The 25,237-nt window shown below is 46.2% G+C and overlaps 1 protein-coding gene across 1 annotated transcript in view; it reads left to right on the forward strand.

Moving 5' to 3' along the window:
* The window catches only part of sspo (SCO-spondin), a 100,112-nt gene that overhangs the window by 38,260 nt on the left and 36,615 nt on the right, over positions 1-25,237 (forward strand). Inside the window, exons 57-98 of the mRNA XM_025910190.1 lie at positions 983-1,048; positions 1,140-1,295; positions 1,404-1,562; positions 1,646-1,810; positions 1,897-2,088; positions 2,190-2,312; positions 2,495-2,624; positions 3,001-3,126; positions 3,857-3,948; positions 4,441-4,626; positions 4,731-4,901; positions 4,985-5,240; positions 5,359-5,405; positions 5,533-5,703; positions 6,642-6,776; positions 9,484-9,620; positions 9,704-9,798; positions 9,897-9,946; positions 10,034-10,204; positions 10,501-10,671; positions 12,211-12,290; positions 12,856-13,025; positions 13,142-13,188; positions 13,320-13,520; positions 14,003-14,173; positions 14,384-14,584; positions 14,728-14,818; positions 14,918-15,138; positions 15,307-15,459; positions 15,605-15,771; positions 15,932-16,077; positions 16,844-17,064; positions 17,161-17,196; positions 17,290-17,454; positions 18,051-18,257; positions 18,395-18,562; positions 18,739-18,873; positions 22,576-22,813; positions 24,294-24,446; positions 24,554-24,600; positions 24,680-24,850; positions 24,932-25,108. Coding sequence (XP_025765975.1) covers positions 983-1,048; positions 1,140-1,295; positions 1,404-1,562; positions 1,646-1,810; positions 1,897-2,088; positions 2,190-2,312; positions 2,495-2,624; positions 3,001-3,126; positions 3,857-3,948; positions 4,441-4,626; positions 4,731-4,901; positions 4,985-5,240; positions 5,359-5,405; positions 5,533-5,703; positions 6,642-6,776; positions 9,484-9,620; positions 9,704-9,798; positions 9,897-9,946; positions 10,034-10,204; positions 10,501-10,671; positions 12,211-12,290; positions 12,856-13,025; positions 13,142-13,188; positions 13,320-13,520; positions 14,003-14,173; positions 14,384-14,584; positions 14,728-14,818; positions 14,918-15,138; positions 15,307-15,459; positions 15,605-15,771; positions 15,932-16,077; positions 16,844-17,064; positions 17,161-17,196; positions 17,290-17,454; positions 18,051-18,257; positions 18,395-18,562; positions 18,739-18,873; positions 22,576-22,813; positions 24,294-24,446; positions 24,554-24,600; positions 24,680-24,850; positions 24,932-25,108 — 6,165 coding nt within the window. The remainder of the gene's footprint in view (positions 1-982; positions 1,049-1,139; positions 1,296-1,403; positions 1,563-1,645; positions 1,811-1,896; positions 2,089-2,189; positions 2,313-2,494; positions 2,625-3,000; positions 3,127-3,856; positions 3,949-4,440; positions 4,627-4,730; positions 4,902-4,984; positions 5,241-5,358; positions 5,406-5,532; positions 5,704-6,641; positions 6,777-9,483; positions 9,621-9,703; positions 9,799-9,896; positions 9,947-10,033; positions 10,205-10,500; positions 10,672-12,210; positions 12,291-12,855; positions 13,026-13,141; positions 13,189-13,319; positions 13,521-14,002; positions 14,174-14,383; positions 14,585-14,727; positions 14,819-14,917; positions 15,139-15,306; positions 15,460-15,604; positions 15,772-15,931; positions 16,078-16,843; positions 17,065-17,160; positions 17,197-17,289; positions 17,455-18,050; positions 18,258-18,394; positions 18,563-18,738; positions 18,874-22,575; positions 22,814-24,293; positions 24,447-24,553; positions 24,601-24,679; positions 24,851-24,931; positions 25,109-25,237) is intronic.

Consider the following 25,237-nt stretch of genomic DNA (forward strand, 5'->3'; position numbering starts at 1 on the left):
GACATTACTTTGTACTTTTGCTGCTCTTTTGCTCCGTCACCTGTTTAACAAGCAACCTGTGACCTGACGCACCGCTCTGTCAATGTAATACTCATGTTTATTACGTTTTATTATAACCATGAACTTGATACAAGTATCTAAATTCTTATTTTAACTCTCTCATTAACGACCCCCATTTAATTATGTCAAACATCTGTATGTTTCTGTTGATTTCCACCTGGGCCACACCTACATTTAGGGGTGATTTTTGACAGCAATTTAACCTTAAACAGATAAATAATGTAGTCAAAACCAGTTTCTTTCATCTTTGCCTAACTGCAAAAGTTAAGCCCTTTCTCTGTTTCAGAGATTTTGAGAAAGCGATCCATGCTTCATCTCATCTCGCCTCGACTTCTGTAATAGCCTCTACTCCGGTGTTACCTCGACATCAATTGGCCGACTGCAGCTAGTCCAAAACGCTGCAGCACGGCTCCTAACTGGCACACGCAAGCGAGATCATATAGCTCCTATACCTGCATCACTACACTGGCTGCCGGTCAGCTTTCGATTTGACTTTAAGATCTTAACGCTTGTTTTTAAGACGTTGCATGGACCAGCCCCTGCATATCTTGCTGATCTCCTAACCTCGTATTCTCCCCAAGATCCTTGAGGTCTGCAGACCAAATGATTTTGGTTGTCCCGAGGTCCAGACTAAAACACAGAGGAGACCGGGCGTTTGCCTTTGCATATCAGATCCTCCTCAACACTGGATACTTTTAAAATCCGTGTAAAGACCCATTTTTGCTTCATCATGAGTTTGTTACCATTATTCTTTTATGATTTTATTCTCTTCTATAACACTATTCTATTTTTCTTTTATGTCTTCTGCTTTGTCCATTTTATTGTTCAGTACTTTGGTCAACACTTGTTGTTTTTAAAAAGTTCTATATAAATAAATTTGAACTTAAACTTGAACTACATTTAACCTCAGAGGTCACTACAGGTCATCCTGGACTGCATCTCAGCACGCGGCTCGACTCGGGTACGCCCGGTCTTCGATCCACTAAAGGTTGGAGGCCATGCTGTTAGCATTTATGCTAAAACTAAGTCTCTTTACAAGAGAAAAAGGACTGTAACCTCTGTGCTCTACTGACTGACAGCCCCCGTGATCACCACCAGCCCCCGTGATACCGGCTTACCCAGAGTGATTTGCGTGCAGGGCCAGTTTGCGTGCGGATCGTTTGGTTGTGTCGACTCAGCACAAGTGTGCGATGGGATACGGGACTGTTTGGATGGGTCAGACGAGCAGCACTGTGGTCCGCATGAGTAACTTTACAAACACCATGGATGTAGAGTTGGAGGAGTTATACATCCAGATTCTTAGATGTTCACTAATTGTTTTTCATTTTTATCGACTGTGTCAGGCACCACAGCCAGGCCGGCAGTGACTCCGCAGCGGCCCACGGTGCCCAGCCCGTGCTCTCCCAAGCAGTTCTCCTGTGACAGTGGGGAGTGTGTTCACCTGGACCGCAGGTGTGACCTGCAGAAGGACTGCGTAGATGGATCTGATGAAAAAGACTGTGGTAGGCCGTACGTGCACCTTACAGTGGTGATGTGACCCAACAGTGAATATTTTTAAGGTTCCCTCTGGTCTCCTTTCTTCCAGTGGACTGTATCATGTCCCCGTGGACAGCGTGGAGCGCCTGCAGTGTATCATGTGGTCTTGGCTCCTTGTTCCGGCAGAGGGACATATTAAGGGAAGCTCTGCCCGGAGGAGCTTGTAGCGGAGATCAGTTTGACAGTCGAGCCTGCTTTCCTCAAGCGTGTCCAGGTCTGGCCTCGACCTCCATAATGAGATGCATGTTTGCCTATTATCCAGTAATAGTTAATGCAACGGCAGCCCGTCTCCTGTTGTAGTTAATGGTCACTGGTCAGAGTGGACAGAGTGGTCGGAATGTGACGCCCGCTGTGGAGGAGGAGTCAGGCAGAGGAACCGGACCTGCTCAGCTCCGCCCCCTAAGAACGGTGGACGGGACTGTGAGGGGATGACCAGGCAGAGCCAGAGCTGCAACATCCAGCCCTGCACCAAAGACACGGACACACAGACAGGTCATTGAGATGCGACGACCCTGAAATCACCTGATCGTTCTGATTACCTGCTTGAAAGCATAAAAACATTTGAAACGTCTGCACTGTTATTAAAACGACAGGTTGTGTCCGTGGCATGGTGTTGGTAACAGAGGAAGACTGTCAGGCCGGGAGAGTCGATCCTTGTCCTCCTACTTGCTCACATCTCAGCTTGGACAGCAACTGCACTGCTGAGTGTATTTCGGGTAGGATGCACAGTAGATTTGACTCTAGGCCAGTGTTGGCGCTGCACAGCGCAAAAACAAAATTCAGTGGTCTTCTAGCCTTTGAGAACACAGTTTCTGAACATTAATTATGTGTTATTTTACAAGATTTATCCAAATGTAGCTGAAACAGCGATTAAGGCATGAATGATGTCTTTCTCCAGGCTGTCGTTGTCCCTACGGGCTGTACCTTCAAGAGGGACGATGTGTGAATTCAAGCCAGTGTGTCTGTCACTGGGATGGCCAAACACTGCAGCCGGGACAGGTGGTCACCAGGGACCAGTGTACCACGTGGTAAGACCCACTCTCAGCTCTTTGTGCCTGAAACGAAAGATGATACTAAATAAACACATCAGTCCCAATTCAAGTTTCTGTCGACTTTCTTTGTGTTTGTAATAAAATAGTGAGAATCATAATGAGCACTGCTGGACAGCATTGTTTGCACTGAAGAATTGCTCAAATCTGATTATTTTATTTATTTATTGTAACAGGGACAGTGTACATTAACACACAGAGTTAGCCGTAGCTAATTTTCAGCCATAGTGCGGGCCGGATCTGAAAAGCCACCTATAAATGCATCAACAAACAAACTGATTACTAATCCATCAATCTTTTAGCTCATGTTTAAAAATACTTTATGTATTCTGAATTGAATTGCTTATTCTTACAGTAAGTGCAGAGATGGGCAAGTGACATGTGACAGAGCTGGCTGTGTTGTAACCTGTCACTGGTCAGCCTGGTCGTCATGGTCACCATGTGATGTAACCTGTGGTCTGGGGCTACAACAACGTTACAGGTAAGCTTGTTTAGTTTGATATATGTTTTAAAGCAGCTCAGTCTGTTCCAGGACCTGCCTGCAATCTCTTGCCACATGAGGACGGGCATCGCTGAGCACCAGGAGGAACCCAGGATCCACTAACAGTGGGTCCAAGGATCTCATCCTGGTACTTCATGGCAGTCAGGGTGCCGTTGCCTAGCATGCATGTGTGTCCCTCTGTAGATATGGTTCCCCAGACCATCACTGACCCACCACCAAACTGATCACGCTGAACGATGTTACAGTCAGCATAACAATGAAGAAGGTGAACCTGAAAAGCACAGGGCGCCAGTTCTGATGATCTATGTCGGGTTTCACGGTGTTGGGCAGTGAGCACAGAGGTTGTCCCTCTAGTGCAGCTGTTGTTAATTTCATTATAACACCAAAGCAGCAAAAACTGATCAACAACCCCCTCTGCTACTTAACTGACACATCAATGTCCCACAAGTTTAACTGACTTGATGCTGTCCGCTGAATAAAAAGCCTTCCTTTCATTTTTAACAACATATTGACAGTTTCTTTTGACATCAGTAACACTAACTGCCTGTTTCTTGCATTATACAATCTGTTTCTGATGTGAAACACATTATCAGTGTTCAGTTTCTTGGCTGTAAATGTTTATATAATTGATCATTTCTGTATCACTTACTGTTTGGACTAGCAAATTTTTAATTGCTAAGTTTTTTTAACCCTGGCCGTGTCTCCTCAGGTCTCCAGTGATTCCAGCAGGAGCAGTCAGAGTTCAGCCCTGTCCAGGAGACTCCTCTGAGGCTCAGCGTTGCTCCAGCACATGTTTCCCTGGTATATTACACTCACAGCTCCAACACACAACAGTGACACTGATGTTACGGCGTTAGGTTTTGTTTTTATCAGAGAAATACAGCTTAAATTTCTTTTGCACAGAAGTTTAAGTTGTTCTTGTGTAAGTTAGATGAGTTAATATCAAGCATCACTGTTTTGTCCAAACGTGTGTAAATCTGTTCTGTGCTACATGTACAAAGTTTGAGCAACACAATCCTAAAGGTGATGTAATCCTGCAGCTCAGGAGGTGGAGCAGGTCATCTACTAATTGGAAAGTTGATGCTTTTAATCCCTGGCTGCTCCAGTCTGCATGCCAAATGTCCTTGGGCAGCTTACTAACCCCAGGTTGCTCTCTGATGCTTCCATCATAGTGTGACTGTGATAGAAAACACTTAGGCATAGAAAAATGTGAAAGTGACCTCTACTCAGGTACAGTAGAAAGCACTGAATAATGAGTCCATTACATTACTTTTTCCTCCTCTTGTTGTGCAGTGCTACCAGGTGGGACATGGAGTAAGTGGACCAGCTGGTCAGAGTGCAGTAAAACGTGTTTCAACCACGTAGATGATGTGGGGATGAGGCGGCGATTCCGCAGCTGCACGCCGTTTAATCACACGCAGTCCGCCTGCGATGGAGACAGTGAGGAGCAGGAGCCGTGCAACACTGAGCACTGTCCAGGTATGACACATGTAGACACAAAGAAAGGATAAATGGTAGCGTTCCCATCAATCCTGGAAAAAAGAGCAAAATGGAAGGCTATAAAGCTGATTGTGTTCTTCTAGTGCCCGGTGGCTGGTCAGCCTGGTCGGCCTGGTCTCAGTGTTCGTCCAGGTGTGACTCTGGTGTCCAGACAAGAGAGAGGTTGTGTAATTCCCCAACACCACAGCATGGAGGTAAAAGCTGTTTTGGGCCTCACATACAGACGCGCGACTGCAACTCTCACCCCTGCTCAGGTACCGTGTTTGTCCCTGTTACGTTTCGCCACCCCGTCCACTGAATATCATGTACAAGTCTTGTTACACTCCTCTCCTCGCAGGTGTGTGTCCAGAGGGCATGACGTATATGACAGTACGAGAGTGCGAGGCTCAGGGTGGCGCGTGCCCACGGGTGTGCTTGGACATGACCTCCACAGAGGTACAGTGTGCCACCACCTGTTACGACGGCTGCTACTGCGCCCCGGGCTTCTACCTGCTCAACAGCAGCTGCGTGCCCCTGGCACAGTGCCCGTGTTACCACCAGGGGGAGATGTACCCAGCTGGCGCCACCCTGCCTGTTGATGCCTGTAATAACTGGTACCTCTCTTTACTCATGGATCGCATTCAAAGAGGAAGATCAAACTTTAGCTCTAACCTTCCATAAATACAGTAATCTATGTCTGAAATCACTTGGTGTTCACTGTGTGTCAAACAGTACATGCACCGATGGAGAAATGGAGTGTGGGACAGCTCCCTGCCCCGGTGAGTGAAAAATGGAAACGTGCTGTTGTTGTCTCCCTCTGTCTCTGTGTTTTCTTGCTTAATGGTTTGTGGCTGCCACCTTATTTTCCTTTGTCGTCTCTCGTGTGTGCGTCTGTGTGTTTCTCAGTGGACTGTGGCTGGAGCAGCTGGACACAGTGGAGCGCCTGCAGCCGCACGTGTGACGTTGGTGTGAGGAGGAGGTATCGTTCAGGAACCAATCCTCCTCCTGCGTTCGGTGGTCGTCCCTGCAAAGGAGACAGGGTTGGGATTGATACCTGCAGCATTGAGCCCTGCTTTGGTGAGAACGACTGAATTAGAAAATAAATATACACTACCAGTCAAAAGTTTTAGAACAGCCCTGGATTACTGGGCAGAATAAGACAAAGAGGCTTGTCTGGGCCATGAAACACCACCATTGGACTACTGAAGACTGAAAGAAGGTAATATGGACTGATGAGTCATCACGCAGTATCTTTCTGCGCCATCAAGTAGGTGAAAGGATGGTTCCACAGTGTGTGGCATCAACTGTCAGACATGGAGGAGGAAGTGTGATGGTCTGGGGCTGTTTGCTGGACCCAGGGTTGCTGACTTGTACAGAGTGAGAGGCTCCCTGAACCAAAACCACAGCAGTCTGCAGCTCCATGCAGGACCCTCTGGTATGTGTCTAGCTGGTCAGGAGTTCATCCTACAGCAAGATAATGACCCAAACTTGAGTCCAAGCTGTGCCAGAACTACCTCAGAAAGAAGAAGAAGATGGTGAGCTTGGAAACATGGAGTGTCCGGCACAGTCTGCAGACTTAAACCCCATCGAGCTGGTTTGGGATGAACTGGACAGAAGAGTGAAAGCAAAGCAACCTACAAGGTCCACATTTATGGGAACGTCTGCTACAGATATGGGAGAATATTTGATTTCTGTTGCAGACAGAATGACACGGCTGTGTTCAGCTGTTACATCTGCCAAAGGAGGCTACTCTGATCAGTAAAAGTTTAGAATGTATTTTGGTCCATAAACCGATTCCATGATTTCTTTTTTAAGTCCAACTGCTTATTTTGTACCATGCTTTCATTTCAGAGTGAAATAAGACATTAAACTGCATCATTTTCAATAAAGCTGGAAAAATTGGACTGTTCTGAAACTTCTGACCACTAGTGCGTGCATATGTTCTGAAATTCGAAAATAACTGAAATGAAACCCTTTTAACATAGTGAAAAATTTAAGCTGTGATTTGTCTGAAGGTTTGAAGGAGCCATGGAGTCCATGGTCAGAGTGTTCAGTGACGTGTGGAGGAGGGTACAGGACCCGAACCCGCGGACCCATACGGATTCACGGCACCACGCAGCAGTTCAGCACCTGCAACCTGCAGCCTTGTGGTAACACAAGAACAGCATATATCATAATAATAATAATAATAATAATAATAATAATTATAACAATAATAATAATGATAATAATAACAATAATAATAATAATGATAATAATAATAGAATTAATTGTATAAAGAACTAAATGTTAGAATAAACATTCAGCAGTGCTTAGGTTAATTCATGAATCTAGCATTATACTGATCCTGGCAATAAGGTTCATATTTAAAAACTGGTACATCAAAAACACACGGAGTATAATATCACACAAAGCCCAGTCAAGACCAATGGCTTTATTGTCATTATAACCATGTGCAGTGGTACAGTACACAGTGGAGCGAGACAATGTTCCTCCAAGACCACGGTGCTGCATATAACACACAATCAACACAGGACTACATAAAGTGCACGTGTGCAAAAACTGCAACAAAACAAAACAAAACAAAGACACCAGACAGAACCGAGCGATAACGACACGACAGTGCAACAGAAATGTGCAAAAGACTGAGCATTGGGCAAAAAGTAACTTGATGTATGAAGGTGTGTGTGTGTGTGTGTGTGTGTGTCAGTCCAGTCACTGAGTGTTCAGGAGTCTGACGGTTGAAGAGTGTGTGTGAGGGGTGTGTGGGGTCCTCCACAACGCTGGTGGCTTTGTGGATGCAGCAGGTGCGATAAGTGTCTGTGATGGAGGGAAGAGAGGCTCCAATGATCTTCTCGGCTGTTCTCACTATCCCTTGTAAGGTATTGAGATCCGATACGGTGCAGTTACCATACAGACAGTGATGCAGCTGCTCAGGACTAGGGATGGGTATCGTTTAGGTTTTATCCGATACCGGTGCCAAACCGGTACTTTTGAAACGGTGCCGGTGCTTAAACGGTGCTCGAACCGGTGCTTAAAGAATGGAGAACACAAACACTGTCCAAAAACCTGTTATGTTCGGCTGTTTTTTTGTAAAAAGATAACAATGTTAGCCTTTTCTGCAGCTATAGGGCATATGGCATCACTCTTGGCTGGAAGCAGTGCTTAAACAATGGAAAAAACACAAACTTTGTCCAAAAACCTCTCATGTTTAGCTGTTTCCCACTTTTTCTTTGGTCATTTTAGCCTTTTTGGCCAGGGTGAAGGAGTATCTGCCATCAAACAAGCAGACAGCCGCATGTAACTACGACGGTGTTTGCTAGTTCACCTTACATTAATGTAATAACGTGGTTAGCCTACTCAACGTTAATTACACACGAACAACATTAAGCTACTCACTTAATGTTGAGTGCCACTTAATGCTGCTGCCATCATCATCCTCATCATTTCTGCTACACTGGCAGGGCTAGGGGCCAGGACTCTACTCTTCGGGTTCTTGGGGGATGTTGCTAACTCCGGGTCCGATAACAGGCACCACACCTGCAGTAGATGTGCACGGTGTGAGGTCTCGCAGCAAGCTATCAAACACGGCGCATTCCTCGGCTTTAAAAAAAACCCGCTATGCGTCGCCAGGTGTTTCATCAGATTTGAGGTGTTACCTCCTTTGACAGTATCACAGTATCAGCTTAAAGCACTTGTTGCAGACTGCTGAGTTTGCATCTTTTGCTGTGAAGTACAGCCAGACTTTTGATCGCTTCACCTTGGGCATTTTTAATCTGTAGCTCTGCTCTAAAAGAACGTATGTACCTGGCCCCGCCTACTATCCTTGCAAAGGTAAAATGATTGGCTAGAATCTGAAGTGTATGACATCTCAGGAAAAAAAGCACCGAAATAAAGCACCGAAATGTGCGCTGCTTTTCGGTCTGGTTACTACCGTTTATGTCAGAACCGATACCGGTACCCATCCCTACTCAGGACGCTCTCGATAGTCCCTCTGTCCAATACACCATACAATCATGGTTAGACTCACTTTGAGTACCTACCTACAGTCTCAGCTTATTTGCACACTTTATGACCAAACAAAGACCAAACAGACGTCACTACCGCTGACATCGTTCACTTTTCTGCAGCTACTTCTCACAAGAATCGAGCGAGATCCACTTCCCACAACAAACCCACAGAGTTAGCATGAGTCACTTGCAGGTGTTTCTCAAGTTTGTAACTAGTGTGATTTGAGTTGCTACAATTTGATGACTTGTTTAAACTCTATTGTAATTTATGTCCAGTATAACATACAGTGCAGTGCAAAAACATTTAACCTCTTCTTAATTTCTTAATTTTTTGCATATTTGTGACACTTAAATGTTTAAAGTTATTAGACATTGAATATACCAGAGGAAATATAAAATGCAGTATGTAAATGATTATTTCAAACCTAGCTGCCAAGGCGTCCATTTCGTATTTACTCAGGATATCTTCACCTAACTTTATAATCTTTCCAATGACCTGCATTATTTAAGTGTCACAAATATGCAACATCTGAGACATCAGAAAGGGCTAAATACTGTTTCATGGCACTGTATAGGATTTCCTTTTATCTTTCGAGAAAACACAAGTCTCCACAGTCTTTTTATACATTTTGTTGGTGTTGATACAGTTTGGTAACAGAGCTCTGAGTCACGTTGCTCATGGGTTGAATTTCCTATGGCTATTGTTATAAAACTCAGATATTATGACAGTTACATTGTAATTCATACGCTCACTGTTTCGCCCACTTTTCATCCCTTCAAATTGGTGTTTTTGGTTATGCTTTAAGGGTTTTTACTGGTCTTTTCTCTGACTCTGTTGCTGTGCCAGACAAAGGGAAGAAGTGTCCTCCGGGCCAGGAGTGGATGCAGTGTCTGATGGGAGCAGTGTCGTGCATGGACCTCACATTGGATCTCAGCAAGAACTGTACTCCAGGATGCCGGTGTCCACAAGGGACTCTCCAGCAGGTGAATGGGTGACAGAAATACACACATACATAAACAGATGGTTTGGATATGACCTCTTTGCTCATGGGCTCCTATGTTCCCAGGACGGTGTGTGTGTGAGCGAGTCTGACTGTCGCTGTGATGTAGGCGGAGAGCAGTACAAACCGGGAGACACTGTGCCCTTAGACTGCAATAACTGGTGAGTAAAGCTGGCTTGCTTCAGCAGATATATGAGCCATGACAAACTGTGGAGATATAAAGTGGAGATTAAACACAAATGTGTGTCAAATATTTCAGTACCTGTGAAGGAGGAAGGCTGGTGACTTGCTCTCGTTTTAGCTGCAATGGTATGTATTTATATAACCAGTGCGATGATGTCTTTTATAACATGATTTACACTGATTTTGCCTGATTTTGCCGCACAAACCAAACAGTTGATGGCCAGTGGTCAGCATGGACTCCCTGGGGTCATTGTTCAGCGTCATGTGGAGCAGGCCTCCAGTCTCGATACCGGTTCTGCTCCAGCCCCCGGCCCTCTGGCAGTGGCCTGCCTTGTATGGGCCCTCACCATGAGGACCAAGTCTGCATCATCGCCCCATGTGATCGTGAGTTACTTTTCTGTCACTGTGTATTGACTAAAAGTCTGAGCAAACTCGAAGTTTAATTTGTCTGGCCTTGAATCAGTTACCAGGACAGTGATGCCTTCCTGCCATACAGTAGGATACAGTAAACTCACAGTATAGTCCACACAGACACAAGTAGTTTATCTTTAAAGTGCCAGTGTGTACACTGACACTTTAAAGTTTTGAAGGGGTTAGATTCATCTATTTCTGTTGATATGTTCAGCTTAGTAACCTTTATTTGCTGTCTTCATGTTTTTTAATGCATTGGCTTTTTTCAGGTGATGGTGGCTGGGGTCAGTGGAGTCATTGGACAGAGTGTACCAAGTCTTGTGGTGGGGGGGTCCGAAGCAGAAGGAGAAATTGTGACAGTCCCACTCCAGAGGCGGAGGGGAATTACTGTGAGGGACTGGGAAGTGAAGTCACATCCTGTAACACCGACCACTGCCCAGGTACTGTTTTTAGACCATGTGTTACAAGCATGTGCTGTCTGCTAACTACACTGAGTTTAATACAGTGTGGTGGATTCTGTATTATTGATATAAGGGTTCTCATTCCTGAGGGGCTCACTATAGGATTCGCCTGTCTGCTGATCGCAACGACCATGTCGGGCAGAGACACCTACCATTAAGTGGCTACGACGCAGTCATTGTTCAAACACCTCTTTGTGCTTCAAGCATATCTTGACCTGCAATATAGGCTAGCTATTATAGCTGTCCATAGATAGGAGTGCTAACGCTAACTTCTCTGTCATTTTTAGTTGGCTTCATCCTGACGTTGAGTCTTTGCCATAGACCGTGTTGTTCTACCACTTAGCTGTATGCTGAGATGGTTTCTTTTTATGATTATGCACATCAGCTGACATCTTCTTTGCTGTAGTTAGCAAGCAAGCTAACACAGACCATCCTCCTGAGATACACTGAGTAGAAACACACACCAGGTTTACTTGTGTTGCCTAAGGCTAGAACATGCCCAGCTCACGATTGAAGGCGTTGGTTTATGTGGGCACTGTCCCCGCTTCACCGAGGATGAGGATGAGGTTACCTCAGACCTCAGAGAAATTTTCATCCTCTACGCTGAGGCTGCTGAGCCTAACAATGAACGGTTCCTGGTGTGCACCAGCACCTGTTCCCAGCATAGATATAGAGAATATGTACAAATGTATTTAGTTCAAAATTCCCAAACAACTCAAGCCCCGGCCAGCCCCCGTAAACCCACTAGGCCAGGAGGTGAGGGTGGGCTGGCCATGGAATGACCGAACTCCACAGCAGCTCCACTGGGGCAGTTCTTGTAGCCTGTCGGTCAGTTGGCCAGAAAGAAGATGCCAACCTGGCAATCTCCTTCGTTCCTACAGGTGAAAAAGCTGGATGGTCCCCATTCACTTGTCCATGTGCTACATTCCTATGTGCACATGATAACCTCCTCCCACTTTTGACTTTGCCCTACGTTAGCTCTTTTGGCGGACTAAATATCTCAGAAAATACAAATTCAGGAGGAAGTTTGATTTTCAGGGCGTCTGTTACGCCTTTTGGCCTGCCTCTGAGCCTCAAACCTTTGATACACTGCACCAAAGTGGTCATAGCAGGGCATTTGTTTAGCTACATATTTAGCCCACTGGCTAATTCTAATTTGGTCAGACCAAGAAACTACAACACAAGCATCTGTTGTCCTTGAAGCATCTTACCATAATAAGGGTTCATAATAAACAAAAAAGTGTTTCTCTAGGAGAACTTTAAGTTACTCGTGTGTTCTCAGAGTGAGATGTCTCACAGCCCATCTTGTTGGGTCAAAGGGCGACGAGGTGCTTATCTTAAATAATAATTGCGTAGTAATGCAAACACAAGGGTGAGTGGATCAACCCAGCGTGGTCATGCATGAGACACATGCAGAATACCCAGGGAAATGCTTCCCATATTAGCCATCTCAATCATGCTACTCTGAGAACCAGGGTTATGTAAGTAACCCAAAGTCAAATGTGCTTGTGTTTTCAGTGGCACCATGTTTCCAGGTCGCAGGAACAGTGTTCAGCAGCTGTGGACCATCCTGCCCTCGCTCCTGTGATGACCTTACTGTGAGTATCACTAGTGTGACTCCTGTCTGTCACTCCATGTATTTCACGCTTCTTATCCACGACCAAGTTCTGGGGGGTGTCATCTAAACAGACAAGCTCAGTCCTCCCTCTCCTCAGCACCTCCTCCAGGTTTTCCAGGATGATGCTGAGGCGTTCCCAAACCACCTGAAATAATTTATCAACCATGCCCTCTGTCAAGGTGGGAACTGCCTCATGAAATTTCTCCTCCTGTTTAAGCCTGATCAGATATTAATTTGAAAAAAAAAAAATTCTGCCACTTGTATCTACAGTCTTATCCTTTCAGCCACTACCCACAGTATTGTACTGATAACTAAGTCCTTAACAGACTGGTACCAATCCATCTGTCAGCCTCCCACTTTGATCTGATTCCACAGGTTAACAAGACCCCAAGATTCCCAAACTCCTCCATATTAGACAGCAGCTCATTCCACAGAGTGGACAATCCACCCTTTTCTGACTTACGTCAGACTCAGACGTGGATGTGCTAATTCTCACACTCATTACTGTGGATTAATAAAAGTCATATTTTTCCCCTCTCTCTCAGCACTGTGAGTGGCACTGTGAGCCAGGATGCTACTGTACAGAGGGAAAAGTCCTGTCTGCTAATGGGACCGTCTGTTTAGAGAAGGAAGATTGTCCCTGCCTGGACCTTAACACCGGACAACGACTGGAACCTGGAGACACCATTGAAGCCATTGATGGATGCAACAACTGGTCAGAATTATACAAACACAAGAAGCTCACATAACACATGTAAAACACATTAGGATACACAAAGATAACCAGTTAGAAGAGAAATCAGAAAATCCTTCTGTTCCTTTGTTCTTTAGCACCTGTGAAGGTGGGAAATTCAACTGTACTCGAAACCCTTGTCCAGGTAAGTAAAGCCAGCTATTAGTTTCAGAGTAAGATCATCTTAATAGTGTTAATATGTAGGATGATGTAGACAATGGCTATGTCTTGTAGTGGGTATAAAATAGCACAGATAGTTGTTTACATCTATTTTAGTGTCAGGAGGCTGGTGTGAGTGGTCAGAGTGGACTCCCTGCTCCAGGACCTGTGGAGCAGAGTCAGTGTCCCGATACAGAAGCTGCAGCTGTCCTGAGCCAGAGGCCGGAGGAGAGCCGTGCTCTGGTGAGCAGGAACTACACAGTGGGATTGGAGTCCAGATCCAGAGGCAGCCCTGCCCTGTCATTACTTTCTGTCCAGGTGAGATGATAATGTCTCATGGGGAAGACACATTCACACAGTTTGTAAATGTTCTGGATGCTTGTAGCTGAAACTATTTGACTTTGGGCTCAAGGTCAGAGGTCAGAGGTCACATTTTCTGAATTTTCTGAATTGTGAATGTGATAACTGAAGAAGGAAGTCACCCAGGATTTTGGATTTCATAGCATTCATACAGATTTCTGTGTCATGTTGAAAAATGACACTGTTATTGCACTTTTTTCTCTCTTATTAAAATATTACAGTTTTGTTTTGGTTTTTTTGTCCTTTGCACTTTTTAAAAACTCCTACTGGTCTTAATCACTGTGCATTTGTCTCTTACTTGTAACTTGGTCCTTTTCAAACATTTTCAAATATTAATATTTTAATATTTGTTGGTTTTCTTTTTGATTTTCTGGTTTCAGCTACAGATTCTCAGTTACATCAGATTTTTAGCTCTTCTTCTTCTCATTTCCTTACTTTAGTTCATGGCTCGTGGAGTCCCTGGTCCATGTGGTCAGAGTGCGATGGATGCACGGGGTCGTCGACTCGGACCAGAGCGTGTAACAGTCCTCCTGCTAGATTCGGTGGTCTGCCATGTCTGGGAGAGGGGAGGCAGAGCCGCCCTTGCAGTGAAAATCTCACCGTCTGCTCAGGTTAGCATAACTGTGGGTTTTATTTACTTTGACCATAGAACTGTATAAACACTATTCCACTTTTAAAAAAAGATGGTTTTTCCTGTTTTGTGTGTGGCCAGGTCAAAGTTTGCTTTTAGACTGCTTATATTGCTTAATGGGTTTTATGGTGCACTTTTGTATGTAAGTATGCAGGTGTGGGTGGTAATTCTATTCAAACCATGTTCTCAGACTGTGGTGGAGGCCAGGAGGAATGGCCTTGTGGGAAGCCCTGTCCTCGCTCCTGTTCGGATCTCCATGGTGACACAGAGTGCTTGGACTCCCTCGAGTGTAACTCGACCTGTGGTTGTCCTGGTGACATGGTGCTGCAGGACGGCGTGTGTGTGGTCAGACAGGAGTGTCGCTGCAAATACCACAACAGCTCTGCTAATGGTTTGATCCTAATTTTGCTAACTTGTAAATATCTAGTGGAGGTTCTGGGTCAGCGTGTTAGACTGTGAAGATTTTACTCCACTCAGTTGTCCATCAGTGTGATCATTTGCTCTGATCGGTCTGATTGGGCCATTTTTTTGCAGATTCAAGCAACGCATTGAGGCTGTGGCCCGGTGGATCTGATTGGCTGTTTGCAAATCCAGGAGAGAAAATTATCAGTGACTGCAAAAACTGGTATCAAACAGCTGATTCTTATTTTGTTTTAGTTCACTCTTAATGTTCGAATAGCAAAAACAAAATGCAACATGATCTTTTTTCCCGACCCAATCTCAGTTCATGTGAGGCTGGAGTTCTGCAGTGTCAGTCTGTCCCCGGCTGCCATGTCGATGGTGGCTGGAGCCAATGGGGAGCCTGGACTGAATGCTCTCTTTCATGTGGTGGTGGAGTCAAATTCAGAAGACGCCTGTGTGATAATCCGTCTCCACAGAGTGGCGGAAGAGGCTGCCTGGGTGATGCTGAGCAGCAAAGAGCCTGCAACACGCACCTGTGCACAGGTAGTCATGATAGGCTCATCTAGGTTAGAGTCTGGGTTTTATTAAAATATATATATATATATGTATATATATATATATGTATATTTCTTCTAGTCTAAAGAGGATTTCTTACACTACCATCTGAAAGCATTGTTACATGTGTAATGTCTGTCTGTGTTGTGTCTGCAGAGTCAGTGGGCCCGTGGTTGCCGTGGTCTCGGTGGTCTGCGTGCTCGGTCAGCTGCGGTGGAGGGCAGCAGTACCGCTCTCGTGTCTGCAGCTCTCCAGCGTGCAGCGGCCTCAGTCATCAGAGCAAGATCTGCAACACCCACGTCTGCCTCGGTGAGCGCCTGCTTCCTGTAGCCATGCCTGCAAAGTTATATTTATACTAAGACTTAGGGAGACATTTAACAAAGCTCCAATTGGAGGACTGTTTAATTAGTGTCTTTAACTGCCGTCGCTGTGTGGGCTTCATGTCGCTGTGCAGAGGTGGGCTGCCCTCCTGGCAGGCTGTACAGGGAGTGTGAACGAGGAGAAGGTTGTCCTTTCAGCTGCGCTCAGGTCAGCGGCAGGGAGGGATGCTACGCTGACGGCTGTGAGGAAGGCTGCCACTGTCCCGTGCACACCTACCAACACCGTGGACTCTGCTTATCGGTGGGTTCAGAGTAACTTCAGTAGTAGACGTGTGACATTTTAAAAGTGCAGCACAGAAAATGAAGAGCATGAACCAGGCTGTGATGCATCACTGAGAAGATCATTTCAAACTGATTCAATTTCTTTTCTTTAAAGAGCGTTTGTGTTTGGTGTGTTTCAGGAGTGTCCATGTCTGGTGGATAAAGAGCTGCTGGCCTCTCTGCAGAGCGTCTCTGTGACACCAGTCGCATCCCTGCTTTTTCATAACATCTCAGAGGATATGGAGCTCCAGTCTGGAGATACGTTTGTCCATGACTGCAGCACCTGGTAAGCAGAGAACTTTGGGAATAATAATGCAATTTTTAAAAACAAAGAATTTTTAATAACTACTTCCAAAGTAGTCGTGACATCCTGTTCAGGATTGTGGGGGGAGCTGGAGCCTATCCCAGCTATCAAAGTGGGAGAGGTGGGCTGCACCGTGGACAGGTCGACAGACAGGTATCCATGGAAATCACTGCAAGGGCTTAGAAACACCTTTAAAAGCTGTTATCACAGGAATGACACCGTTGTCATTTAGGATGGACTGAGTTGAGAGCATAATTGTGCGTGTCACTTTTTCTGTGGCTTCATTCAGATCTGAGTGGCTCATTAATTCTGAACAGTTGATACTGGTTTTATACAAACCTGCTGATATCCAGACAGCCCATTTTTCAGGGCAGGACTTTCTTCTTATTAGGAAAGATAACGCCAAAGCACAGGATGAATGTATTCCAGCAGTGTGGCTCTGTAATTAAAGACTTCCAGTGTTAAATTGGCCTGTCCACAGTCCAGACCGGTCCACCTTTGAAAACATCTGCCACAGTGTACAACTACAACCTGAACTGGTGCGCAGCTACAATCCTGTACCGAGTAAGACATGGAAAACATCTGTTTTCCAATTAAGTTCTTCTCCTCTGAGTGCTGATAAATGAAGAGGCGATGTGACACAGTGGGAGTGATGCCTACTGTGTCACATGTATAAAACAGTATAAAACTGGTGTTATATGGAAAATCACCACCACACCTCAGTCTTCCCCCCTTTTGTTCCCCGTAGCGAGTGTGTGCATGGCAGGTGGAACTGTTCTCTGGAGCACTGCCCTGTACATGGTGGTTTGTCTTCCTGGGGCCCCTGGAGCCCTTGCTCACTATCCTGTGGTGGTTTGGGACTCAAAACTCGCTCTCGAGGTTGCACACAGCCTGCACCGGCCCATGGAGGGAGAGACTGCCAGGGGCCACGGAGGGAAACAACCTACTGCCAGGCCCCTGACTGTCCAGGTATACAGAGAGTTTTTGTAGAACATGCTGTGTGTAAAACGTTTCAGGGATGGAGAGAGAAGGTCAGATTCATGAAAAGCTTCTTTTCCCCCCCAGCTACTGTTGTTCCAACAGAAGAACCAGCCACACCGGGTAGGTTCAAACACTTTTCTTTGCACTCATTTTCTTTTCTTATCTTAAATATCCTCTCTGTATTTCATCATCTTTCTGTTTCCATCTCCTCAGATGAGGACTCCGGGTTCTCTCCTTGGTCATCGTGGAGTCCTTGCACAAAGACCTGCACCGACGCTCTCAGCCCGGCTCTGAAGTCCCGCCATCGACAGTGTGTGACACCACCCTGTTCTGGAAGCTCTCACCAAGAGAAAGCATGCAACTTGCCCCAGTGTCCAGGTATGACACCACGCCCACTGTCTGTCTCTCTCTATTTCTTTAATAAATCAGTTTTTTTCTGCCTTACATAAATATAATATAAAGTACATGAATATAAATATCTACTTTCTATTCATCTATCATGCAAAACTTTCTCATCAATCGAAGCAGTAGTGAGGTCATAAGAGTGCGCTCAAACCTAATGTGTGTGTGTGTGTGTGCATATAAGCAGTTTTGACAACAGCGCTGTAAATGTAGGTGAAATGGAAACAGCCGTGCTGCTGATAGCAGAGTGTACTGTGGATGTTTGTGTCACAGGGCATTGCTCAGAACCACAGATCTCCCAAACTGAATCTGGACCTGGCTGACTGGTAATGGAAGAAATGCAAATACCAGACATGCACTGTATGTAAGACAATGTAAACGATAGAGGTTGAATACAGCAGACAGTAGTGCTCATTTGATATGACTGCAGGAGCTGCGTGTATAGTTCTTGCTTTGATGAATACGGTTGTGAACATTGTCCTGAATGCGTTAATCAAATGGTTGCCGTAGTTACCAAAAACTGCAGCAGCAAGTTTCAACCAAGCTTATGTGTTTTGTGTTTCTGTTTTGAGGCGAGGTATGTGTAGAGGCCGAGTGTGCGCGAAGGAACTGTTCGTGGACCAAGTGGGCAGAGTGGAGCGCTTGCTCGCGGTCCTGCGGCGTGGGTCAGCAGCAGAGGGTCCGAACGTTCCTGAGCCCTGGAACAAACGGCTCGTGGTGTGAAGACATCCTCGGAGGAAACGTGGAGCATCGCTTCTGTAACATCAAACCCTGCAGAGGTCAGCTAACTGGAGCAGTATGAGAAGCCAAGTTGTAATTATCAGTTCAAACTCTTCAGTGAAGGAATATTTAAAATGCCAAAGAGAGATTTTCATTTTTCATTAGCTAGTCTGTGTTTGTGTTCGATGTTGTGTAGTTGATGGAAGCTGGTCCCGGTGGAGTCCGTGGTCGCGCTGTGATAAGCGTTGCGGCGGCGGACGCTCGATACGCACTCGCTCCTGCTCTAGTCCTCCACCCAAAAATGGTGGAAAGAAGTGTGCAGGAGAGAAGAACCAAGTGAAACCTTGCAACACCAAACCGTGCGGTGAGTCTGATCTAACATGTCCTGTGTTTGGCTCGTCATTATTCCAGCATATGGCTGTTTATCTACAGGAGTGTGTGTGTTCCAGCCTGTGATCGGTGCTCTGGTTGAGGCACAGTCTGTGCAGATGCCTGCAGCATCATGGCAAAACTCGGGAACTTCTGTTTGTGTATTGTCAGATGATAGAGGGTGCCCACCAGGCCAAGAGTTTGTGATGTGTGCCAACCAGTGTCCACAGCGCTGCTCAGACCTCCAGCAGGGCATAGAGTGCCAGACCAACAGTGAATGTCAGCCTGGCTGCCGCTGCCCTCAAGGTACACAAGCCGCTGCCATCTTTTAAAAAGTTATACCTCTTATGTTTGTGTGTTTTTGTCTGAAAAGTTGCTCTCCTGGCACTGATTTAACCCCTAAACTATTCTGTGCTCTCCATAGAGTGAATAGCTTCATGTCTAGAAATGGCTTTGTTATAACTCCTCTGCCTTCTTTAGGATTCGGGGTTCTGAGAATATACAAATTCCTAGAGCCCTGAATCCTCAACATGTCCATGCGAACCCCCCAAGATATCTGCATGCAGCTGACTCAGCGTGAAAGTTCTCTGCAGTACTCAGTAGAACCTTCTAAGAGAAGTAATTCAGTTACAAATGGCTTTTACTCCAGTAATTGTTGAATTGAAACAGACTGAGTGGATCATCAGTTGTAAAGCAAAAGAAGAGCGGACTGTACAGAGTCCTTTAGACATAAACTGAAGGCCTGTGTTATCTATTACCAGTGTAACAGCATTATCAGGCAGCCAGTAATATTTTGTTGATGTTAGATTAACCTTGTTTAGGTTATTTAGATTTAAGAATATTTTTCCACTGTTTAAAACTGGCTAAATCTCCATCCATCCATCCATCTTCTTCCGCTTTATCCGGGGTCGGGTCGCGGGGGCAGCAGCCTAAGCAGAGAAGCCCAGACCTCCCTCTCCCAGCCACCTCCTCCAGCTTGTCAGGGGGAACACCAAGGCGTTCCCAGGCCAGCTGAGAGATATAATCTCTCCAGCGTGTCCTGGGTCTGCCCCGGGGCCTCCTCCCGGTGGGACATGCCTGGAACACCTCACCCAGGAGGCATCCTTGTCAGATGCCTGAACTACCTCAGCTGACTCCGTTTGATGTGGAGGAGCAGCAGCTCTACTCTGAGCCCCTCCCGGATGGCTGAACTTCTCACCCTATCTCTAAGGGAGAGGCCAGCCACCCTTCGGAGGAAGCTCATTTCCGCCGCTTGTATCCGTGTTCTCATTCTTTCGGTCACTACCCACAGCTCGTGACCATAGGGTGAGGGTAGGGACGTAGATCGACCGGTAAACTGAGAGCTGGCATAGACTTTCCCAGGGAGGCTGAGGAGTGTGATCCCCCTGTAGTTGGAACACACCCTCCGGTCTCCCTTCTTAAAGATGGGGACCACCACCCCGGTCTGCCAGTCCAGGGGTACTGCCCCTGATCTCCACGCAACATTGTAGAGGCGTGTCAACCAGGACAGCCCTACAACGTCCAGAGCCTTCAGGAACTCGGGGCGGACCTCAACCACACCAGGGGCTCTGCCACCAAGGAGTTGTTTAACTGCCTCAGTGACCTCGCCCACGGAAATTGGCGGGTCATCCCCCTCATCCCCAGACTCTGCTTCCTCCTCGGAAGATGTGCCAGTGGGATTAAGGAGGTCCTCGAAGTATTCCTTCCACTGCCCGACAATTTTCTCAGTCGACGTCAGCAGCGCTCCGCCAGCACTATACACAGTGCAGGTAGAGCACCGCTTTCCCCTCCTGAGACGCCTGATGGTTTGCCAGAATCTCTTCGAGGCAGTCCGAAAGTCTTTTTCCATGGCCTCTCCGAACTCCTCCCAGACCCGAGTTTTTGCTTCAGCCACTGCCCGAGCCGCATTCCGCTTGGCCTGTCGGTACCTGTCGGCTGCCTCCGGAGTCCCACAGGCTAACCAAGCCCGATAGGACTCCTTCTTCAGCCTGGTGGCTCCCTTCACCTCTGGTGTCCACCATTTGGTTCGGGGGTTATCACCACGACAGGCACCAACCACCTTGCGGCCGCAGCTCAATGCAGGAGCTTCGGCAATGGAGATGCTGAACATGGTCCATTCGGACTCAATGTCCCCAGTCTCCCTCTGAATGCTGTTGAAGCTCTGCCGGAGGTGAGCGTTGAAGATCTCACGGACTGGGGCCTCTGCTAGGCATTCCCAGCACACCCTCACTACGCATTTAGGTGCACCGGGTCTGTCCAGCGTCCTCCCCCGCCACCTGATCCAACTCACCACCAGGTGGTGATCAGTTGACAGCTCAGCCTCTCTCTTTACCCGAGTGTCCAGAACATATGGCCTTAGGTCTGATGATACGATTACAAAATCGATCATCGACCTGCGGCCTAGAGCGTCCTGGTGCCACGTGCACTTATGGCAACTCTTATGTTCGAACAAGGTGTTCGTTATGGCCAAACTGTGATTTGCACAGAAGTCCAATAACAAAACACCGCTCGGATTCAGATCAGGGAGGCCGTTCCTCCCAATCACGCCCCTCCAGGTCTCACTGTTGTTACCCACGTGAGCATTGAAGTCTCCGAGTAGGACAAAAGAGTCTCCAGGTGGAGCGCCTTCCAGCACCCCACCCAGGGACTCTAATAAGGCTGGGTACTCTGAACCGCCACTCGGCCCTGAAAATCTTAGAAATATGGTATCTAAGCAGATTCTTACTCTGGATGGCATTACCTTGGCCTCCAGTAATGCTGTGAGGAACCTTGGAGTCATTTTTAACCAGGACATGTCCTTCAATGCACATATTAAACAAATATGTAAGACTGCTTTCTTCCATTTGTGCAACATCTCTAAAATTAGAAATATCCTGTCTCAGAGTGATGCTGAAAAACTAGTTCATGCATTTATTACTTCCAGGCTGGACTACTGTAATTCATTATTATCAGGATGTCCTAAAAACTCCCTGAAAAGTCTTCAGCTGATCCAAAATGCTGCAGCAAGAGTCCTGACAGGGACTAGAAAGAGAGAGCAGATTTCTCCTGTTTTGGCTTCCCTTCATTGGCTTCCTGTTAAATCCAGAATTCAAAATCCTGCTCCTCACATACAAGGTCTTAAATAATCAGGCCCCATCTTATCTTAATGACCTTGTAGTACCATATCACCCTATTAGAGCACTTCGCTCTCGCTCTGCAGGCTTACTTGTTGTTCCTAGAGTATTTAAAAGTAGAATGGGAGGCAGAGCCTTCAGTTTTCAGGCCCCTCTTCTGTGGAACCAGCTTCCAGTTTGGATTCAGGAGACAGACACTATCTCTACTTTCAAGATTAGGCTTCAAACTTTCCTTTTTGCTAAAGCATATAGTTAGGGCTGGACCAGGTGACCCTGAATCCTCCCTTAGTTATGCTGCAATAGACGTAGGCTGCCGGGGATTCCCATGATGCATTGAGTTTTTCCTTTCCAGTCACCTTTCTCACTCACTATGTGTTAATAGACCTCTCTGCATCGAATCATATCTGTTATTAATCTCTGTCTCTCTTCCACAGCATGTCTTTATCCTGTTTTCCTTCTTTCACCCCAACCGGTCACAGCAGATGGCCCCGCCCCTCCCTGAGCCTGGTTCTGCCGGAGGTTTCTTCCTGTTAAAAGGGAGTTTTTCCTTCCCACTGTCTCCAAAGTGCTTGCTCATAGGGGGTCATATGATTGTTGGGTTTTTCTCTGTACCTATGAAGCGCCTTGACGCGACTTTTGTTGTGATTTGACGCTATATAAATAAATTGAATTGAATTGAATTGAATATGATGGCAGAAATCAACAACAACAGGTTTAACTGGTGATTCTGGAGTTACTAATGGCCCTGGCAACCAACTGTGCAGTGCAAAGGTTCATGACCAAGTCTCCTGCCAACTGATGGGATTTGCATCTAGAATTGTTTCTTTAAACCTAATTTCATTTTTTTCATTAGCATAAATCGTGGTTTGCATATCTTTTGTACGTGTGTGTTTAGGTCAGTTGCAGCAGGACGGGGTGTGTGTGCAGCTGTGGCAGTGCGACTGTGTGGACTCAATGGGGCAGATTTGGGTGGCCGGCAGCACGCATCAGGTGGACTGCAACAACTGCACCTGCTCTGACGGACAGCTCCTCTGCACCAATCACAGCTGCCAGGCTACCTGTGTTTGGAGCTCCTGGTCCAGCTGGGCTCCCTGCAGTGTTTCCTGTGGACAGGGCCAGAGAACCAGATACAGGTGAGGACATGACGGCTCTCTCCTGGGACCTGGATGAAGGAGACATGTTTTGTTTTGTAAACAAATGTGTTTGAGCACGTCCGTGTTTGGACGTTAAAATGAGATCCAGATGGAGGAAAGTCTTTTTTTTTTTTACAAATCTGAAACTGGATTTTAAACAGGTTTTAAACGGTACACTCTTTAACAACAAGACGTAGACCATAAAAATCAGAAAATCTATTATAAATATTGTTGGAAAATCCAGTGTTTGTCTTCTCTAATTGCTTAAGTAAGGATAAAGTTGATTCGAGTTGTCTGAATCAGTGTGACGATTAACTCTGTCGTCTGTCTTTTGTCCGTGTCAGACTCCCTTCATGGAGATAAAATCGGGGCTCTGTGGGAGCCGGAGCATCACTTGCTGAAAGCATTTCTTTGAAAAGAATGAATTTGCTGCAGCTCAGACACCTTCCTGATGGATAGCTAAAATAGCTGCCTTTCCATGGTACTGCATATTCTAAATGCTAACTGCAAATCTTAGAATTTACAAATCAAATCAGATACATTTGACCACATTAAATCACATTTAAAATGTACCAGCAGTCACAGAGTAATAGATTAGTAATTCAGGTTTCCTGCTACGACAGTAAGTCAGTAGGTTAGGGATTCCTGTCTGGATTCCGCGCTGCAGTTTTCAGCGCGCCTAAAGACTGATGACTAACAAATGTTTTGTCCTGGTCCTGGGTCATTTTGACCCAGCGTTCTCAGTTTTCTTGTGTTTTTGTGTTATGTTAAGTTCATTTGTGATTTTTGATTCTGCTCGGTTTAGTTTTGTTTATGTGATTTCCCCTTGTGTCTTTGCCCTCGGTGTCTCCCCCTGGGTGTCTGTGTTTATACAGTGGTGGGAGTCCCTGTGCCTTGTTTCCTCTCCTTGTGCTTTATTCCATCTTGTTTTCCCAGCCTATCATGTCTGCCTCTCTCCCTCGCTCCCTCTATCCCTCTCCTCCACTTCCACATCTGGTTTCCTGTTTTATTGTGAAGGTCTTTTGTTTCCATGTACTTTTTGCCTAGTTACGATTATTCGTCTCAGCTGTGTTCCCCGAGTGCTCCCACGTCCCTCGTTGTCTTTCTGTGTATTTATGTCAGCGTCTCCCCCAGTTCTGTGTCGCAGTCTCCCTCATACTCATCTGTGTTCTGCCTGCCAAGTTTATTTTGTATATTCAAGTTTAGTTAGGTTTTTTGGTGTCCAGCAATAAAGCTATTTAAAGTTCACGTGTGCATTTGGGTCCTTTTCTGCCTCCACACAGCCGTGACACGTTTTCTGAACCCTGACTCAGACTGTGAGTCTTAAATATATGAAACTTGAAAAGAGCGTGATGGTTGGTTTATTGTCTATGGTTACTTTTTCTGTAGTATTATCTGTGGATATAAATATATGCAGTAGTATTAAACTGGTTTTCGGTGTATTCCGCTGTGATTACCTGCTCTTCATGTCATGTGCCAGGTCTCTGACCCCAGACACTGAGGGAACACATTGCCACTTTGAGGAGGTCCAGCACAGACCCTGCAGTCCAGGAACCTGCCCGCCTCTCTGTCTCCTTGACAACCAGACGCTCAGCGTGGGTGACACCTGGCTCCAAGGAGAATGTAAACAATGGTAGGTTAGATAAGGACAGAGGAAATGGATGTTAATGACAAAAACAATTAAATGTCAGCGATACTACTTTGTGCTTTAGGCGCTCCCTCTGCCTGTTTTTTTTCTAGCACGTGCACTCCAGAGGGAGTTTTCTGCCAAGACATTGACTGCAGAGGTGCGTCGCTGTATTTCTGTCAAAGAGTGTCGCAGATATTTGCAAAGAAAGTTGTGAAAATCCTCTGTGCTGTTTCCAGTGGATGGTGCTTGGACCCCCTGGTCGGTGTGGTCTGACTGCTCAGTGACTTGTGGTCGGGGCACACATGTTCGAACCCGCGCCTGCATCAACCCCCCACCACGAAACAATGGGTCTCACTGCAGTGGGCCAGAGAAAGAAACACAGGACTGTCAGACCCCTCCGTGCCTGGGTTTGTATCGACGAGTAAAGAAAAAAAAGCCACATAATCTTTTTAATCTAAGAGAATGTCATTTACCTTTTGTATCAACAGATGACCTTTGCCCTTGGTCTCCTTGGTCACCGTGCTCCCAGACGTGCGGGGCGGGGTCTGTATCACGACACAGGGCTTGTGTGTGCGAGCAGGGAGGAGATGCGGCGTGTCCCCCTGAGATCGAGGCTGAAAGGAACAGTGTGGAGACGCAGCTGTGCTACAAACAGCCCTGTCCAGGTACTCGGACACAAACCTGGCAGCACTGCGCTGCATGCACTGAAGCCAGACACTCTAACAGCCACGATCAGTGTTTGTGTTGTGCATTTGTCTTTGAACAGCTGACGGCTCTGTTTGTCTCTTCTGAGA

This window comes from Oreochromis niloticus, linkage group LG9 (genome assembly GCF_001858045.2).
Source record: "Oreochromis niloticus isolate F11D_XX linkage group LG9, O_niloticus_UMD_NMBU, whole genome shotgun sequence".
Lineage (NCBI taxonomy): Eukaryota > Metazoa > Chordata > Actinopteri > Cichliformes > Cichlidae > Oreochromis > Oreochromis niloticus.